Genomic DNA, 20,591 nt, shown 5'->3' on the forward strand with positions numbered 1-20,591 from the left:
ACTGGTCAGTATTAGTTACTTAAATTGTGGTGTAAGAAAAACTAAGTGTAACATGCAAACTGTACCTTAAAGCTCAAAAGAAAATCCACATGCAAACAAACATCTCCCATACAAACTCTTCAACATTCGAGTTAGTTATCACAGAAAGCATGCAAATGACTAATAAAACCTGGAGGTCTGTCAACTCTTGCAACTTTAAACTTCAAACTACTCTAGCAAATAAAACAACTGTATTGGAACAGGTAGAATAGGAACACAACCTTCAACTTGAAGCAACTTCTTGAACAAGGTTATACTGCATATATTGCTAAACTGAACTGTAGTAACATCAAGTTAATGAATTTAGATACTTCGAAGTCCTTGTTGATCAAACACTTTTGAGCACTGCTCTTCCTTTTCTGAAGTGATGTGCCTTCCTCTCCTGGAATGGCATGGGAGAAAAGACAGGATTTATATATCTCTCTATAGATATCTATATCTATCTATCTATATATAATTATCACAATAAAGCAACTGAAGTTATGTGAAAAGTATCTTGAGACATTCTGTGCTCTATCCACTCCCCTCCAAAACTGATATATACAGCTTCTGTATTCCTGCTTCGAAGTACATGCACCTAATTCACCTGTCTATCCATTTAAAAATAAATGAAGCAAAGTCTTAAATATAGCATCAATAAACAACAGAAGTTAAACACCATTTTGAATGTAATCAGTTAACTGCAATTCTACAAAGATTGAAGACATTCAGCAAAAATATGATGACCAGCTACCAACCTGGACTACAGTTCATTGTGTAAAATCTCTACTCTTTAAACAAGTATAAAGAGCTACCACTCACATTGAGTGCTTAACTGGTACAAAAATTATCAAGGCTCAAACTCAACACACCCTTTGTCCAAACTAGGGAGTGACCCACTGCCCTTTCAGCAATTTGCCATTGAGAAACTATTAGCCAGTCTTATGCTCTAAGTGTCCATGAATTGACTGTTCAGCAATATTTTTGTGCAGTCTTGCATTAAATCCACTGAATCCAATTTCAGCACTTGCTCCAGCATTAAGCAACTGAGAATTAAATACGTATTATCTCAGAGCATGCACAAGAAAAAAAATTAAAATGGCATTCTACATATGAATCTCTTCATGGTAGCCTGTAAGTGAACAACGTGAAGGTCAGGTGTGTTCTAGGGATTTTGCTTTCGCAACATACCTTGAAGTAGTCTTCTTGTGATACAAAGGTGTTCCTCAGCCGGTTCTCAGGGTTAAACAGACAGGATACAACTGTTTGTATGCTCCTGTCCACAGACTTCTGAAATACAGTTACAGGTGCATCTACAACAATACTGATTTTCTTAGCCCACTACTAGCAATGTGGGTGTGTCACAGGGTTTACTTTGCATTCAGGATTCCTCTTAGCTGCCTTATGTTTCCTGAGCTTTTTGTCTCTTAATTTTGGACAACGTAACAGTTCTGACCAATGACATACCAGTTCAGTTGTGGAACAGGCTGACAGCTGCAAAAATGAAGTCTCCTTTAGAAAACTGAACTCAGAGCTAGATGTTGGCCGAACTGGGGTCAACTTCCACAAAAGAAAGTGCAGAACGGAGTAAAACACTACCAATTCAGATGTTTGAAACTTAAAATAAATCTGCATAAGATAGTAGGCAGTACTCTCTAACCTGCCTTCTTAGTGACTGCAATTTCCCCTGTAATTCTCAGCAGATTAAGTAAAGCCCTGTCACTTAAAAACCTTGTGTTTTCTACTTCATTAAGTACAACATTGTATAAAGTCCTCAGCACTCCAGACAAACACTAATAGTTTCAAGGAAACATGTGAGGCATCTGAAGTTGTACACAGAAATCAGATACAGTGGATTGAGCAACTGGCTGAAGTGGCAACCATAACCTCAATTTCTACAATACTGGTCAGAGGTCCTCTTCACCAAACCACATAATGCTCACGTGCAAATTTCTGGAAATAGGATGTATGACAAGAAAAATAATCATTAAAGTTTTGAGACAGCACTTACCTTTTGTGGACTGTTAGTAGATGACTGTGTAGGCTCTGGAACAGCACATTCTGTCTGTATAAATTCTGGATCCTCAGTGCAGTGATAGCTTACTGAAGTATAAACCTGTGAAGTTTAAAATATCACCGTTTCAGTAACACTGAAAACATGCACAGTTGTGCTGTCATTGTTCCTCATCGATCCATAAACTATGCCAGCTTTATCTTCACACTTCATCGAAAGTTTCATGAGCAGGGGAAATACTGTGTCCTGTTTAATAAAGTTCAACTTCCTTCTGTGAAGGATACATTCTAATAAGCATCTTCTCTCTCCACTAATCACCCTTAAGAGTTAGCTCCTCAACCTACTTCCTCCATGTATGGGTTTTGCCATCAAGCATATTGAGCAATGAAGGCATTCACTAAGAATTTGAGACAACCAGCAAGTAACTTCAAGAGATTAAGCACTAAAGTCAAATGAAAGAAGCAGCAAAAAATTTACTACCACTGACCTTCCAAGAGTTGCTTTTCTCTATGCAGCTCCTTTCCTTCATGCTAATATACTTTTTTTTTCCAAAATGTAAAAAATAGTCTAGAAAAGCACTTTTACCAGGATCTCAGTGGCAGGGTTAAGCAATTTCAGGGGGCAAACTTCACACTCTTCCCCCCAAAGTAGTCATATATTTACCCAGAATTGACAGTAGTTTTCAGTTTTCTGCAACATCATTCTGAAAGATGTTATTTGTGATTATACATAGCAACCGTAAGATGTACTACCTGACACTCCCAAAAGTCCTTCAACATCAAAACTGTAATTTCAAGCTGATGATACTGGGAGATACAGAAGCCTAAAGTGTGAGCAAGACTACTCCGTTCTGAACACCATCCCTAACAATCAAAATGTGTATCATATCTGACCTCATCACAACTGAGGTATTCCATTTATGAATGGAAATTGTGATTATCCACCAAACAGGTAGGTATAAAGCAGTAGACTGAACAATGAAGTTTCCTATCTCCTTACGTGCCTGTCCTCTTGAGTCTGTAAAGATTAAGCTGCTTAACTGAGTTCTAAAAAAGTTGTCTGCTCATATAATCAAGCTTAGAACACTAATGCAAACCACCATGTACACCTAGTCAAAACACTCTGGGCTTGCTACCATTTAATTTTTAAGAGATACACTGCACCTGTATCATGTTCATGGACATGTTATTCAACAAAACTTATTTCAAGCCTACAGGGTAATCAGTATTCCAGCAACTTCTGAACTCTTGAGTGTGTTTCTGCTCCCTTTAAAGCAAAGGTAATTCTCACTAACAGAAATACACACCTTCCATGAAAAGAAAAAGGCTGCTCCTCTGATTAGAAGCTGAAAGCGAAGCTTAGTACACATCAAGTATTCTTCTAATATGATCAGAGACAATTGCCAGATGTGTGCAGGCAGCAATATATATGCACAATTTTCTTCATTTTTCCCCATTTACCTTCCAGACATTCTACAGACATCTGCTGGGAATTAGCCTGAAATATCCTTAAGAAAATTATGTATTACAGTTTTTGAACACTTAACAGAAATTGTACTCAAATATAAGATTATACCCAAAGAACAACAAAAATATCTAAGACACAACTTTAAGTTCCAACACTGTTGAAGAAGTACACAATATTTTCTTCCTCTTTTGTGGATGTCTCTTGTGTAAAGTCACAGAAAGCAAGCAATTTCTTTAGAAGCCATCAACATAATTTACAGCCTGTGGCAGCCTGATAAATAAGTTAAAAAAAGCTGTTGAAAGGAGAAAAACAAAACAAAAACACAACAGTATTTAACAAAGCAGAATATTTTGAGGTCTTCTAAACTTTAGAAAAATGTGGAACAATAAGCAGTAATATTATACAGATCCTTTCAGTCAGGATTGTGAATCAGGTCACCACTTGTTCTTCCTTCAACTGTTCATGTTAAAATTCCAGGATTCTGTGATCAGAATGTACAGAGTAACATCAAAACACAGGTAGTTCTGTTCTGCCAGGTAGCTCCTAAAAAAGCACCATGTCAGTAGCAAACCCTAAAAAAAAAATTTCCTACTCTTTCAGCAGTTACTAATTTGTATAGACCAGATTACATGCAGATCCAGTCAACAACCAACAGTTTTATATTTTTTTACGTATCAAGCTGTCAAAACAGTGTGTTAATAGAGAAGACAAAAGTTCCATAAGTTAAACTTTGTAGACTTACCGGAGGCATAACATAATTTCTTTGCTCCCCAGCAAGCCATTGTGGTTGAACCTTAAACAATAATTGGACAAGAATCAGCATTTATTCATTCATTTCCAATACAAGCAAGCAACTGCTCTTTAGGAGCCATCATTTATATAATATTTCATGTCTGGATTTTTCATTAAACCCTATTTTGCAGTCTTCTGTCCAGCAAGATGGCTTTTTCACGTGTACTTCATGTAGTGTTTAGCACAAGGTCACCCTCACTAGATTCAACCTCCTCCTTCCTCTTCTCATTCCAAGTTTTTTTTTAAAAAATATTTCTAAAGATTAAGAAACAATCACAGCATCCACACTAAAAACATCTCGAATTTCCAGTTACTAAACTACTTCTACTTCAGTTTCGATAAAAGGACTTACTCACACATTTTTTACTTCCAAAGTCACTATCAGCTGAGCACCTTCCCAGACATTTTTAGCTCTATACAGAGCTCACATTTAGTCTGATAAGACTCAGCAATTCTGTTTTAACTAACTAGCATCGACTACCTACACTATGTAGTGTGTAGAAATGCAAAGCTCAAGCTCCTTCCCATGAGAAAAAGGACTACAGATCCATGTACTTTTTGCTAACTTGGGAAGTTGTTTAGCATTCTGTATTTACCAACAAAGTATGCTTATTCAACAGTTTTAATTGCATTAGGACAAGAGCATCAGTAATTTTGTTTCTACTTTTGATTTCTGTGAAGCAGGAGCTGAAGAGAAATAGAATTCACAGAAAGATCAGACTCCAGTTAACATTGTTCATTTCATTCAAGTTTTTAATCAGGTATCAAACAACCTTTCTGCTGCTACTAAAGAATTACATACCTGATAGTTGTAGGCTGGCTGATATCCTACAGGAACTTGCTGCTGTATCAATACAGCTGGTGAACTGTAGGGATATGTCTGCAAGAGAAAGCTTTTTTAAAAATGCAAGTTTGAAGCAAGATAAAAATACGATATTTGTAGGTGTATTTATCAAGCCAGGAGCACACTTTTAGAAGTATACAGTCACATTGTTACTTGAATTCCTGTTTCAAACCAGCATCATTATTTAAGAACCCTTACAGATTTCCCATGGGGCTTCAGCACTTCAGGCACTGTAAATCTCTAGAAATTTGGATTCTAATGCGTATTACATATCTAAAAATCCAACATCTGCTTGTAGCTGATCTTCTAAGTCATTTCAGAAGTACAACTCATCCCACAAGCTTTCTAAAGTAGATCTGAAAGAGATCAACTACCATGAAATTACAGACTACAGCCTGAAGACCAGTTTCTTGGAGCTAACAGCAATCTAAGTATTATAATTTAGACGATTTCCTAGTATTTCTTCACTGCAAGTATTTTGACACCATGTTAACCTGGAACCTTCTCAGCTTCTTCAGAGAATATTTAAAGGCACATTCCAGCATTCAAGATAATTAGTTTCTCCTACAACATTTCAATTTCCAATAAACTTACAGAAGCAGTAGAAGTATACTACCAAGCTCTCTGCCTTAGAAAAAAACATTTCTGCAAGTCGCTGCAATTTGTTCATTTGCTTAAGAAAATATACAAAACAGAATCAGTTTGCAATTAATATTGCCCTGTTGTATTGCCATATCAGATAGGGTTAACACAGGAAGAGGCCGTAATCTGGAAAGCCTTCTATTCACAGTGTAATACTCACAACAAGGTCAAAAGTACTCTGCCCACACCTCAGTAAGAATGTTTATCTGAAGTACCAATAAGGTCACATCCTGTAGGCATGCTGTACTGGTCACAGCTGTTAACAGCAGGTGTCATAACATGGTGCTCTTAAAAGGACACAACAGCAGCTCAGAAACAAGAAAGAGTCCCACTGTCAACTTCTGTTTCCATGATTTAACAAGAAAAAAAAATACCTAACAAAAAACCCACAACAAAACACAAGCACCACTGCAACACAAAGCCACCACATTTTCAAGTTTGTGGGGTTTTTTTCTGAGGCAAGGCACCAGTACGTTAAATATCTGGATGCATTCGATATGTGAAGTGCATCTGCAAAAAGTAACAAGATCACTTAAGAACTGTTATATAATTTAATCTTAGCTCCACCTTCTAACAGTTTTCTCATTCTCAAAATAAACAGTATCTCCCTGTCTTTTGTTTTATAAAGACGTCACATATCACTTAGTAATTTTTCAAAGTTGCCAGCTTTTAAGCGGTTTGAAGTTGGGCACTTATTGGGAAAGGTAATATGAAAACAAGCAGATAAGACTGCAATCTCAATACATACTCCTGATGTTGTATGTACTTACACCTTCAAAAATATTTAATTGTGATTCAAAAATCAGTGGCAGGAACAGCTTTACCTGAACATACTGTGTTACTGGGCTCATTACAGCTGGAGGTTGCATGTACGTCTCTGTATTTTGATTACCCCATACACTATGGAACTGTGGTGCAGGAGGATTGAAGACTAGTGGTCTGGGATGCACATAAGAACCTTGTTTTAAAGCAAAGAAACGAAGTATTAAGGCATTTGCATTATGCATTTCATTGGTAATCTGAATTCAAGCAGCAAAAAAACTGAAGTGTTTTGACTTGGGTTTAACTCAACATTAACTCTATTGGATTGTGCTGCTGACCCCAGTTTTATTATCAAAACTGTACAACATCAGACAAGTAGTAAGGTAATAAAATTCAGAACTGAATTTTAACTGTAATATACATACATATTACATCAGATAAAAAGGATTAGCAAGGATGTTAGCCTATAATTAAGAAAAAATGTAATACATACTTGTAATATGAACAAGTTTTTTTATATATACTTACACAAGTTTTGTTGCTTTCTAATTGCTGGCCCCAGTTTCAGCCTTTTGCCGTGGAAGTTGATTTGCGACTGAAAGACAGATTTTCTGTAAGCTGGACAATCAGCGAGGTGGGTGGTGTAATTTTAAAGAGATCATACTCTGCTTCTACACTACATAACATCAACTCACACACAGGCTCAGCAGCCTCCATTCTCCTCTCCCATCTCAACACCTTATGCCTTTCATCTTTACATCCATTTGCCTACTCACCAACTCTCCCAACCTATTATGCAGCACTTGCCTCAAATGGCAACATGCACTACTAGTAGTTTGCAACTACCCTATCAGTGACTACCAGCCTTCTGGTTCTATACACACAGATTTTAGCTGTTCTTGCCTCAGGAAGGCTATTAATGTAGAGTGACCATAGCCTAGATTCCCTTGCAGCCTCATTACAACACTACTCACCTTCCGACAAACTTCCTAACAGGCTTCACATAACATGTTAAAGCTGTCCACCTAATATTAAAGGAAACGGAAGGCCGTCTAAGCACTACTGTTACCTGCATGTTACTGTATTCTCTCTAGTGAAATTCATGTGCATTCCTTCAGAACATCCACGAAATGTGCTGATATTTGACTTCTTTGGCCAAGGCATATATGCAGCACACAGACTAATCCAGAAAGAACAAAACTCAAATATGGTTCACGTGTTCCTACGATACTCAAACCCAGGAATATGAGCATCTGAAAGACTCGCAGAACAGGGCTGGAAGCACTCCTCAGCAGTCGGCAAACATTCAAGACACATGTAACTTCTCATTCTCCAAGTTCCACCCAAACACTTGTTCACATAGAAGGCAGGATTTCAGACTTTCAAGGATCAATTATTGAGGAAATATTTCAAGCACTCTCCCTCCCTGCAGAAGCTGGATTCTGTGTTCTTTAGAGAAACTGCTCGGTTTCACCAATGAATGTAGCCTGAAATGGCACCACAATGTCCTTACACTTCAAGGTCTATTTGGACTGACTATAGAAGACAACCTGTAAGATTTTGGTCTCTGCAAGATTACAGTTTAAGTCTAGAGTATAGAATGTAGCTTTAATACATTTAAGCAGATGTTTATTCAGGGACTCAGGAACTTCTCCACACAAAACTCTATAAAGGGAATTCACCTTTGGGTCTGATCTTGCACTCTGCCAAGATGGTAACAAGAAACATGTTTCCCTACCTATGAAGGTACACACAGCACACACAATGCTACTCAAAGTAGGTACTCTGTGTCACAGTGCAGAGGGCTACACTGAGGTTTACAAATGCTTTACACATCAAAAGTGAAAGATTTTTGTCTTACCCCAATTAATACAAATTTACTACCAAGTATTAAAATCAGTATTAGACGCAAATACGTAGTCTATCTAGATTCTCTCTCTCACGCAACTCTAAAAACTTGCCTGCTTCAGAAGAAGATATGCTATTTGCAGTTTTAGCAGACACCTCGCTAAGCTTTTTCTCCCGTTTCTGCTAAGGAAAGCGCTTTGAACATGTAAGAGCAACTTAATTGTCAATTGTAAAAATAAGCAGAATAATAGTAAAAAATGTTATTTGATCATCTTCATTTCCTGATAAAAATAGAATAAAGTATGACACAGGTGGAAAAGAACACCTGAACAGTTTGACAGGTGTTTTTTCAAGTGATCCTGCAATCCTGTTGTGCCCAGAACCACAACCACTTCTACTTGAGCAATGAGAGCACTTGGAAGATAGCCCTCCCCTCAAAGCAGAAAGTAGATTTCTGCTCTGAACTGCAAACAGGTTTACTCTGGACCAGAGTGCAGTTACAAACAGAATCAGACCTAAATCAGAAGAAAAATACTTCCAGGTTGCACAGAGCTAGGCAGATAAACACAGGCAGCAAGAGTGATTCTAACCACGGAGAAGCTTTATCTTGTTTATTTACATAAAACATTGTGACCACTCAATACAGATAATGACTTAAATGGTTTAGTGAGGTGATCTCTGCTTATGACTTGAGTTCTAAAATGCAGATATTAATTATTCCCCTGTTTCCATTCCCTCCAGAAGCCAACAGCTTTGTAAGATGATTTTTATCTGGACATGCTTCCTCCTGCCAAGGTAGTAATTTCTACTGCCTGTACACCTGAAACTTGCACTGAAAAGAAAATATGCCATGTACCTCTGGGTCTTCTAAGTATACTTAGAAGTAAGTATATTCTAAGTATATTCTTTGGTATACAAAGTCACATCAGTAAATGCTATATTAGACATACACTGAAGGCTTTTAGTTTTGAAGAAAAGCTCACCAAAAAAAAAAAAAAAATCAGCAACATACATGGCTCAAGTGACAATGCTACTCAAGAGCTCTCTACATGAGATTGTTGCCTCAGAGCAGGTATTCCACACTGATCTAGTACAATAAATGCAACCCATGGTAAAAGAAGTATTCTCGGATAAAGTCTGTTGCTCAATACAGCAGTATTTTTGTCAGCATACTACAAGACTTAAAAGAACAGCAAGCTTTTGAAACCTTTTGGTGAGAATCAAGAATCTCCTGCTGGAGTTTCCCTGCCCTCCACTTTGTTCAAACATGTTCTCCTCCCCCTTAAGGAGCTGGACAGCCAGTGAACACACAGAACACTAAATTTGTGCATGGCATGTTTATCTATAATTGTCTTTCAGATCTACTTCCCTATCAGAGAGCTTCAGAAGCAACTGAGAGAGTGTTCATCCTCCAGAGACATAGAAAATTTCTGAGGCAAAGACTTCATAGACAGAAGTATTTCAATACATGTTATTTTCACAGTCATTGCACACAGTTGTGGATGAAAAAGGGAAAACAAAGTTTCACCTGTATGACCAGCTGAAGACTATCAAAACCAAATAACAGATTTGGTTGTAAGTGTTGAGATTTAAAAGTTTTAAATTTTTTCTGATACTGAAGCAGAAGTGCTGTAAACAGTTCTGCCCCTTTATCTCCTGTGTGAACTACAGGAAAACCAAGTGACATGTGAACAACCGCATCTTAAAGTCAAGGAGGCTTAAAAAAAATACTTGCACTCCAGGTGACATCCAAATGCATAAATATAGCAAGAAAAAAACACATATTTAAACTGCTGAGACTTAAGTAAAAAACAAATGCTGTTTTCTATGTCACTGTTATTCCCAACAGTAACGCTGATAGATCTGTGTGTCTGCCATAAGCACAAGGGTTCTATGACAATCATCCAATACAGAAAGCAAGCTGCCAAAAAAACCCACAAGGCTTTCAAGCACACAAATGAGTAAGAACAACAAGAAATACAATGACATGAGACATTCAGGCACACCATGGCTAATACTAATTTTGTTTCTTACAAAAATATACAAAGATTCTACCACCAGTAGAGATTTGAGCAGGTTTACTTTCTGGGCAGCCCTAGACTTCCCTTGTCTTAATTTACTCTACAGGGTACACAACTTTGTTTCCCCTGAACATGGTCTCTAGCCTTCACATATCAACTTCTTCAGATAATTTAGACAAAGAGCTTACTTCCACTATTTTTTGAACATCCACATTGTCCAGGAAAGATACAAATCCATACCTGAAAAGAAAAACACAGGTTATTCAGTAACCAGATTTTGATTTGTTAGCTAAATTATTTTGAACAAGACCAGTTAATAGCATATACACCAGGTATAATACATTGCATGTCAAAAGTATCAAGTAGAGCATTAGTTTAGAATTCAGCATGAAAATGTATTTACTGCTAACCAGCAGCATATACTACCAGGCCAGATGAAAAGAATTGAATGCCAGATTTTAGAATAATTTGAAATAGACGTAAGGACTATTCTTCCATTTGAGCTACTCAAAATCAGCACTTTTGTTGATACTACTGAGAAAGAAAAACATACACAACAATCCTTTTAAGTGTTAAGATCTGAATTATCAAACTTTGTATTTACCACAGAGGTTTGGATCAAAGCATGCATTACAGGAACAGTGACATTAGTGGGGGAAGTGATCCTTGAAGTCTTTCAATTTATTTCACTGCCCCTCTAGTTTATCTAGTCTATAAAATGAAGGTAATTTCAGAGCAGTTGTATCCATCAATAGACTATGCCAATTTGTTATTGGTACTCAGAATATACACTGGCTAATTGCACATCAAAATTCATCATGAAGACTAGCAAGGTATATGAGGAAATGAAACAGATTTCCAGCTCATTTGTTACTACATATGCCCAAGTTAAAAAACACAACTTTTTAGGATCCACTCATAGAATCTTAGGAAAAAAATGGGCTAGAAGGAACCTCCAGAGGGTGAAGACTCCTTCTCAAAGCAGGGATAGTTTCAAAACTGGGAGAGCTTCCCCGGAACTCAACAAGCTAAGGTCCTACACATCCTTATTTATGTGTTTCACCATAGACAATTCAGGATTTTTCTATATTTCACTTGTTTCAACTTTGTTCACTTAGTTTCACTCTTCACTCAAGCAAGTTTGGTTGTTTTCTCTATAACTCATCTCTGAGTGTCAGAAGAATGCAGTCCCATTGCGCCAAATAAACCATCTAGCCCTTCCCTTAACCATCCTGAACTCTCTCCAGATTGCTCTCAACTACTCTGGCCATCAGAAGAGTTCTACGGAAAAAACTGCCTGGAAGAGCTGTCCATGTAAGTGTCACACATGTTTCAAGCTTTCTTTCCACTGGTTAAGTGAGAATAACCCTCTTTTCCCTGAACAGATACACTGAATTCAGGAAAAAAAACCACACAAAACAAAACAGCTTTTTTAAATAAGATTATACAGATTTAGGGGCAATTTACATTTACAGGTTTCACAATGTTAATTCACCACAACAGAAAACTGAAGCTAGTGTTAAGACCTAAGCATCTCAAGTATGTTGCTAAGCAGCTGCTCATATTATGACAGAATTATGTCCATGTAAGCAGCAACTTAAAACAATTATTCATGTTCTACTCACCCTTTGGAAACACCAGTTCTGTCAGTGATTATTTTCACCTCTTTCACAGTACCATATCGTTCGAAGAAACTCCGAATTTCTGCTTCATTCATCTGAAAGAAACAAAGTCTTAAATGTCTTCAAATACCTTGAACTATTTAGAACTAATGTAAAACAGCCAGTACCATTTTTTTAACTCATCTCTACCGTAAGAACTAAAGTTACTCAACCGTTCCATAATTCCTTCATGACACTACAATACCTTAAGATTGGTAAAGATACCAATGACAAAGATACCATGACACTGCAATACCTTAAGATCAGTAAATGGATTTAAAAAAAAAAAAATACAAACACAAACAAAAAACTCCCCCACACCCCCCAGTAGTTGAATTCCCATTTCCTTCCCACTGAAGGGCCATATACCTATGTAAAAAATTTAAAAAAAATATATAAATACCCTTATATCAATTCCACCAACAAAGACTGTGTTTGGCATGATTTTTCCTTCTGGTAAAACATATCCTTGACTGGTTGTTGACAAACGGGTATTGTCCTCGGAGACGCCTGCACACTGAGCCTCTGCATTTGCAGACTGAAATTTAAACAGATATACATATTTCAGTAAAATTATTATAGTGCACTTTTAAGATACCAGAGTGCCTGCACCTTCATATTGATATAGTATGGGACAACAAGTTTCAATAGTGCTTTTCCAACTACTTAAAGGAAGTACTTGCTGCAAATAGACCATTCATTGGAAAAAAGTTGAAGTGATTATTCTAAGAAGCTTTAAATAAATAAATCTAAACCTACCTAGGCTACTTTAGCCCTGTCGGACCACGTAAAGCTTCATGACCAGTGTTGCTACTACTAGACACACAGTGAGAACACCAAAATAAGTCATTTCAGAGCTTTACCAAACTTCTTTCAGATTTAAGCAATAAATTACATTAAAGATACAATTTACTGTAAATTGATTATCCAACAGAATAAATTCCATCATCTTCCTGGTCAAAAGCTTTAAATATGTGAGATGCGTGTAAGCTTATAAACAGCCTCAGAGCCCAGGTAACAGGGTTACACTACAAGTTAGCTGTAAAAAGGGAAAAATCGGACCTTGATGGAATATCAATGCTATTCATTTTCTCAGGAAAAAAAAGTCACCTTAACTACAACAGGAATACGAGTGACTGAAAACTTATTTGAGTTGTCTGCACCAAAGTAGGTTCTCAAACACGCACTGCACATAGACAACTGCAAAGAATGTTAAGATTATAGAGCAACTATAGTCACGATGTGCTTTGCACATCCAGGCTGCAGATGCACCCTTTTGGATCTAAAGCATTTTGTCACAATCTAGGGATTATAGATTCATTCAGTGCAGAGGAAGATACAATGCTCCATAAACAAGCAGTAATTCAGTATTTTGTTCAGATGAACAGACCGCATACAATTCCATTTCTTGCAAGTGATGGTAGAAAAAAATGCGTTCCATAGTCCACATAAGGCTCTAAGTGTGTTTTACGAAGTTATTTACAAGAAGTAAAACACAACATAAGCACCACAGACATCACAAATTTGATCCCTTCTTCCTTCTGTTCTCCTGAACCAACAGTTCTAGCTATGTGCCATGCTTTGCCTGGCTGCAAGAACTACTCTGACCAGTTCAGTGTTACTCATCCCTCTATATTAACACACTTCAAAACACTAATAAGTTTTTTCCTTATGATTCATCTGATATGGCATTATCTCTACTTCAGATACCCCAAACTTTGATTTAGTCAGTTAGCTGGTATTTTGAAATCTAATAATTTGCAATAGGTGGCATCCAATTTTTCAATGTAAGTTTTTATCTTTAATGCACATTTAAACTGCAGCTCTGAGTGATGAGTGCTCATTCATACTGGACACCAAGCAAAGGAATGTGAAAACCACAGGAATCAAACTATACATGCGGCACAATTTGCCCAGCAATTAAACAAAGCCAAAACTAGAATTCAGCCCTCCAAATACGGTATCAGTGTGACTGAACCTAATTTCCAACACACCATTACTAAAGGTCAGAGGGTTTACCCCATCTCTTCCTTCTCCTGCACCTCCTCTGCAGAAGTTCTAACACCTACCAGTTCAAATTAAGCTGCCTGAACTCAATTTGGCAGGCAGATTACCATAAAGCAAGCAGTTTTTCACTCAATTAGTATTCTGCTGTTGTACAGAACTGTATCAGCTTACTATGCTAACAGCCAAGCAGCAGATCCACCTCAGGATCAGTGGATGCAGAAGAGGAAATGAAGGAGGCTGAGTCTCTTCTGAGAAGCACTAAACCATCAATTCAGTTCAAAACCACTTCATGTTAGAATCAGGTTCCATCACACCAGATACTGCTGCCTATGCTCAATTTACTTGATTACTATGCTTCCTACTGCAAATTCTCAATAAAAAAGTTACAAGTAATTCCTTTCCCCTTATCGTTTAAGAACTCTGTCTACCCTCCAGTGAAGCTGAAGACCACAACTTCTGCTGTTCCATGGTGGCAAAAGTTGTAACAGAACATTTCTGCTGTAAACAGAAGGGCAGTTATCGCCCTTCTTTCCTATTGTACAAGGACACCAGCACGCAAGGAAATCAGTCTTACTTGACACAAGAGAAGAATTTTGTAGTCCTTTTCAGACACATCCACTTCTGATCCCACCTCATTTTGCAGTTACATAAACACTTGTGCTAGTGTAAGAACACAACAAAGGCAAAAGTGAAGCAAGAGCTGAGCGGGAGACCACTTCTGTGGCTGTACCCCCAGCTGAAGGGCACCTGAAGTTTAAAACTGCAGCTCCAGAGCAACCTCAAGCTGACCTAACTGTTGGCTTCTGCTTCTTTCTGGATCTGTTTCAGCGAACCGGGCTAAAACAGAAGTATTCACTTCGCTGGGCAATTTCTCTGGCAACCTGGAAAGGGAAACAGCTCACAGCAGAGGCACCCAGCAAGTGCCAGAACCAGCACAAGACAGTGGGCAGACAGAGAGATACTGCTGGCACACAAGTCATAGGTGGCCCTGGCTGCCATGGAAGTGCAGCACTCGATTCTTACACTAATGATGCAAAACAATTTTCCATGAAAATGCATTTATTAAATGCTTTAACACATTAAATATCTAAACCACAGTGTAAACAGGCTGCTTAGGCATTCTAAAAACTGGTCAACATCAAAAATAAGCTTTAAGATTTTTTAATACATATATTTATAACTTCAAAGGGAGCAGTTGTTGAAAAACGTACAGTGGAAAAGTCTTGTGGTACAAAGGAAACAAAATCTCCTCCTTCAAAAGTTATTTTCAAGTCTTCAGTACTACAATGCAAAACTTTTGCCAATTCAAACAAAGTACTGCCCTATCTAAAACAGAGTTATTTTACCAGTGCACACTGTAATTCTTAATACCTAATGTAGTATTATGTAAACAACTGTACTTCTACACAGTACAGGCAAAGAACTCACACTGCCGCTGAATCAGTGTCCAAAGCGTAAGCCACTCACAAGTTTTCAAAATACAGGAAGTCCTGAAACTTATGAATTTGCTACACTGAAATTTTACCATCAGCCTAAGGGACCCAGCCCTTCAAAAACACCTGAGTGGGCTTGATTTGTCTATCCATCTCATGCAGTACCTCTGAAATCAAATTTCTAGATGTCAGGGAACTTAGGGCTTATTAAATTTTTTTTCAGTTTACTGAAATTAGAAGGTTCCTTCTCCCTTCCTCTTATCAGGAGGTAAATTTCATCAGTTTGCTCTTTGCATTATTCCAGCATCAAGTCTGAGCTGATGCCAGGAAACTGGACTTTTTTTTATTACAGTAGTAATGGAGCTAGTTACTTTTGACCAAAAAAAAAAAGTGGAAAAGGACACTGTTAGGGCCAGATGGTGGAAACACCCAGCTACTCAAGCGGGTTACAAACACCAGTTTCTTCATTTTCTCAGGAAAAAAGAGTCATCTTAACTACAACAGGAATATGAGTGACTGAAGACTTGTTTGAGTTGTCTGCAAAGTAGGTTCTCAAACACGCACTGCACATAGACAACTGCAAAGAATGTTAAGATTATAGAGCAACTATAGTCACGATGTGCTTTGCACATCCAGGCTGCAGATGCACCCTTTTGGATCTAAAGCATTTTGTCACAATCTAGGGATTATTCAGTGCACAGTTTGCACCACTAGACGAAAACATTTACTTTTCCACTGGCCACAGAAGTCCCTGATTTCTCAGGCGTCTGCCTCTCTTTCCCCGACCTCACACGCCTTTTGTTTAAAACGGGTATTAAACTTTTCCAAAATTTAAATTTAAACATCTAAAATCCCCCCCACGCGTGTCCTGCTGGGCGGAGTTTCTGTGCGCAGGAGCCGGTTTCCAGGGCAGCGCCCTCCCCACGGAACACGGCTCCCGCCTGCGGAGCGCGGCGCCGCCTGCCCGCTCGGCAGCAGGTGGAGCCATCGGCAAGTGCTGGAACACGGGAACGCCTGCGACTGGCAAACCTTAACTTCTGTTGGTTTTGTTGTTGTTTTATGTTGAAGTGTCTGGGTTATAGTCGCACATTTTTCAAGTAAAAAAAAAAAAATCCTGAAGAAACAGCAAGTCGCATAAAGGAGGAACGTGCGAGTTCAGGCGGTAATTCCCACTGACCGCATGGAGTCCACAACGCACTACACGAAGCCTCTTTTTTTTTTTTTTTTCCTGGCAGGTAGAAATAAACGGGGAACCGGAGGCGAGCGCGTCACGGAGCGGCCGCCCCGCAGCCATTTAACGGCCTCGCACGTCGCCATTAACGGCGTCGTTACCAGAGGAGGCGCGGGAAGGCGCCCCTCTGAGGACCATAGAAGCTGCTTGAAAGCTTCCGACGCCGGGGGCAAGGGTTCCACAGCCAGACCCTAACGACAAGCGGGGAGGGAGTGCAGGCTGGGGACAGACGGAGCCGCCCGCCGGCAGACAGCGGCCGTCGCTGCGGCGCCATGTGGCAGGGCCGCCACAAAATGGCCGCCCGTGGTGTGAAGCGCCTCCCGTCGCCAAGTCCGCACCAGGCCACGGAGCCTGCGGCTGCGAGCCGCGACACCTTCCCTCACACAAGCCCCAGGCTTTTTACTTGCCGTATTCCCTCCGTGACCTTAATTCCTCACCTCCTCTTAAGACTTTTAAAACCTTCAAGGTATTAAAAATGACAGAAACCCTCAGGCGTTCAGCCCAAGCAGCGGCACCACGGCGGCTGTGGGGATCCCCCTTCCTCACCTGGAGAGCAACCGAAAAAAGTTAATGCTCAGCCCTCAACTCCGCTCCCCGCGGGAGGGCCTGAGCAAACCACTGCAGCCCCCAGCAACAAGCCGCCCCACGGCTCGGCGCCCCAGCGCACCCCCTGCCCCCCGGGCCGGCCACGGCGCCCCGTCCATCCCCTCTCCTCCTCCACTCACCATCATTCACCGAAGCTGAGGCAGCGCCCACACACTTAAAAATAAACGAGGCCTTTAAAACAAAAACAATACGAACTTTTCAGAGAAGATAAACACCGTACAGGCCTCTATGTGGTTTGTTTTTGTTTTTTTTTTTTTTTTTTTTAAAGTTAGAGAAAGGCGGCTACTGTGGGGTACCGCTCTTCTCCTTAAGTAGCCCCAAGTGGAAGGGGCGGGGAGAGGCCACACCCGCCCCCTCACAGCCGGCACCGGCGCGGCCTGAGGGGCTCTCCGGGGGCTCGTCAGCTCCCGGCCTGCCCCGCCCCGCTCAGCTCTGCTCCCCTCTGTGTTTTGGCAGTGTCTGCAGACAAAGGGTGTAGGGTTCTGTGCCTTTTCTCTCTGTTAAGAGATTAGGTGGGACTGTTATTATTTGTGGCCTTGCTGTTGAGTGCTGCGTGGTAGCAGCGCACGCTTGTCATTTTGACGAGAGCTAGCACTTTGTTGAGGTTTGAGAGTGGTGTGTTGTTGAAGAGGCTTTCACTCACCTTGAGACAAAAGCTGAAGCCTTTTCATCAATGTTTTCATGAACCAATGTTATACAGCTGTTCCAGAGCAAGCTGCTGCCACCACATCTCTGCTGCCTGCACTGAAATCCAACCTGCTCTCCCTTCACCAGTTCCCAAGACTTTTCTAGAAGGAAACCTCTCCAGAAGACCTTCTGGTTCTACAGTAATAACATGCTTCTAATGGGTTTTGCAAATTAGTTTTAAGTAGTTGCTTGCCACTGGTATCAAATGTTCAGAGCAGATACAGATTTTCGTAAGTTTCAAGGAGAGGGGAAACGTACAGTTGGATTTGATCTTAAAGGTCTTTTCCAACTTAAATTATTTTATGGTGCCTCACCAAAATTAACCAAGCCTTTGCCTGGACTAGCTTAGTAAGCTTTTTGGTTTATGGTTTGTGTTTGGGTTTTTTGGTTGGTTGGTTGGTTGGGGGGGGGGTTGATGTGTGGTTTTGGTTTTTGTTTTTTCTTTGTTTTAAATGGCAAAGGCCCAAGAATGATACTTGTTTAGGATGAAAAATGGAAGTACAAAGCTAAACTGCTAAACTGAAGTGCATATAACAAGTAAGCTATTTTTTTCCTGTGAGACTTTATTTCTTCTGACGCATAGGGGGTTTTTTTTTAACAATGTACTGAGTATTCATCTTTTTTCAGACGCTGATATTAATAATCGAAAGTAGACTGCAGCTCTAAATATACCTGGACCCAGAGCTGGTTTAGGTATTAGCAATAACAAAGCTTTGATCACGGAAGATGTATTTATGTTAATTGCAGGAGGGATTTTGTTAAAGCTTGTGGGGTTGCTGTATTGTCTACAGGTAAGTGTATGTGTGGGCTTTCATGCAACTAATGCCCATTTACTTAAATAAAACAGATGTTCTACAGTACCATATTTTTTTATTTAAAATAGCTGAGGCTTTGAAAATACCGTCCAACAAGGAAGGGAAAATATTACATAATATCTTCTTCAATAAAATGAGTTCATATTTGGCCTTAAGAGTGGCAACAGGTTAGCACCACTGTTTTTTAAGTGCAAAAAGAGTAATTCTCCTTTTAATGTCTCTTGAAACTAAAGCTAGCCTTAATACTCCAAAATAGAGCAGAAGCCAGACTGAGGGTGAGGTGTTGGTGGTTTTTTACCTTCCTTACTCCTTTTTTATGGCCCAAACTAGAAGTATTCTTAAGGAGCCGCTGTGTGCTATAAAGTGGAGGATAACTGTCCTGGAAGTGATAAATACTGTTCCAAGAAAAATAATTCTTTACCTTTTATCATGGAAATGGTGAGTATTGTCCTCTTCTAGCAAAACTAGTATGATTACATTGTAATAGCAGAGCAGTGTAGTTGCTATAAAAAGTCACCCTTACCAAGGCATTATAGATTCCAGTTTTGTGAGGATATCCTGAGCTTCTGTGGACTGAGTTCGAGTTGGGATTCTGTCCTGTTTTTTCTAAACTCAGTATTAGCTTCTAAAATTGGAGAACATCTGTTGCTTACAACAAAGGAGAGAGTAATTTATTTTCTGCTGTGAATATACAAATCTCAAAAGAGGTGGGGAGAGTGGTGTAGGAAATGATCGTCTTGGTTTCTTTTATTAATACTGCTACTGGAAGGGTTATTGCTCAATAACTTTATTTGTTCAATGTACTAAGTAGCAGAAGAAGAAATGGATTTTATAATCTTCTATACCATACAGTACTTTTCCCTTTAATACACATTGAAAATAAAAAACTGAGTATCTTAGCCGACTTGTGTTGTCCTGGCATCTTATGATTTTAAGTGATCTAGGAGCTATGATCAGTTACTGTGATTGTCTCAGTGTTACCATGAAGATGAATCAGGGCTTGGCTTTCTGCCTTTAGGCTGTTTGCCTTTTTCATTATTATTTTTTATTTTTTCATTAGAGTTACTGGTAAATCAAAATAATTCAGGGGGTGCCTCTGGTTTGGGATCTCAGAGGCTGCAGAGGGTGAGGATTCTCAAAAAGTCTGATGAAAAATCATCAATCTGATACAAACAACAGTGGCTACATCTTTAATAGTCAGAAGTACATACTTTAAAGATCAAGTTAGACTTAGTCTTCCTAGATGTAGAAGTAAAACTGAATAGCAAGAATATCGTACAGCATCTGAATTTTAGTAGCATTTCTTGGAACTCTTCTGCCATTTTGAGACCTTTTCTTGAGAATCAGGTTGAGTCTGTGAAGCTAAAGAAGCTAACTGCTCTTAGGGAATAATGTGGACATGAAAGGAGGGACATAAAAGAGATATTCAAGCTATTAGGCTAAGAACAATAGAAGAAGGTTTGAATTTTTTAGACAGCTAGGCAAACTTGCTTAAGAAAAAGATGCTGAGTTACCAGACAGAATTTGAATGTGTTTTCTGAGTTTCCTGCTTCATCCTGAAGGGTGAATGCCACATGCATTTCACAGCAGTCAGCTTTAAAGGATCATGCTGGATCTACTTAAATTTTGGACATTTCCTTTACTGCTGTTTGCATTGGGGGAGCTATTTGAGGGGATATACCCTGACTTTGTGATGAGCGTCTGTACTTTTTTTTTAAAGTACAGACGTTCATCACAAAGTCA

General features: G+C 39.2%; 1 protein-coding gene across 1 annotated transcript; it reads right to left on the minus strand.

The window, feature by feature from the left end:
* Positions 1–367: 367 nt before the first annotated feature.
* Positions 368–17,014, minus strand: DAZL (deleted in azoospermia like). The gene is made up of 12 exons (XM_065627911.1): positions 16,842–17,014; positions 13,180–13,255; positions 12,473–12,607; positions 12,034–12,125; positions 10,597–10,648; positions 7,068–7,134; positions 6,602–6,735; positions 5,094–5,171; positions 4,242–4,292; positions 2,030–2,134; positions 1,210–1,308; positions 368–421 (listed from the first exon to the last, which is right to left on the minus strand). The coding sequence occupies exons 1-12, from the start codon at positions 17,012–17,014 to the stop codon at positions 368–370; spliced, it is 1,116 nt and encodes a 371-aa protein (XP_065483983.1).
* Positions 17,015–20,591: the final 3,577 nt, after the last annotated feature.

Source organism: Caloenas nicobarica, chromosome 2 (genome assembly GCF_036013445.1).
Source record: "Caloenas nicobarica isolate bCalNic1 chromosome 2, bCalNic1.hap1, whole genome shotgun sequence".
NCBI lineage: Eukaryota > Metazoa > Chordata > Aves > Columbiformes > Columbidae > Caloenas > Caloenas nicobarica.

What these genes read in the sequence shown, in the direction of transcription:
- DAZL (XM_065627911.1), bottom strand. Translation starts at nt 17,014, where the DNA reads ATGGCGCCGCAGCGACGGCCGCTGTCTGCCGGCGGGCGGCTCCGTCTG. An exon ending in AGAACTGGTGTTTCCAAAGG is followed by an intron (nt 10,649 to 12,033) that starts GTGAGTAGAACA and finishes TTTTCTTTTCAG; the next exon opens with GTATGGATTTGTATCTTTCC. An exon ending in CTACTAACAGTCCACAAAAG is followed by an intron (nt 1,309 to 2,029) that starts GTAAGTGCTGTC and finishes ACTGTATTTCAG; the next exon opens with AAGTCTGTGGACAGGAGCAT.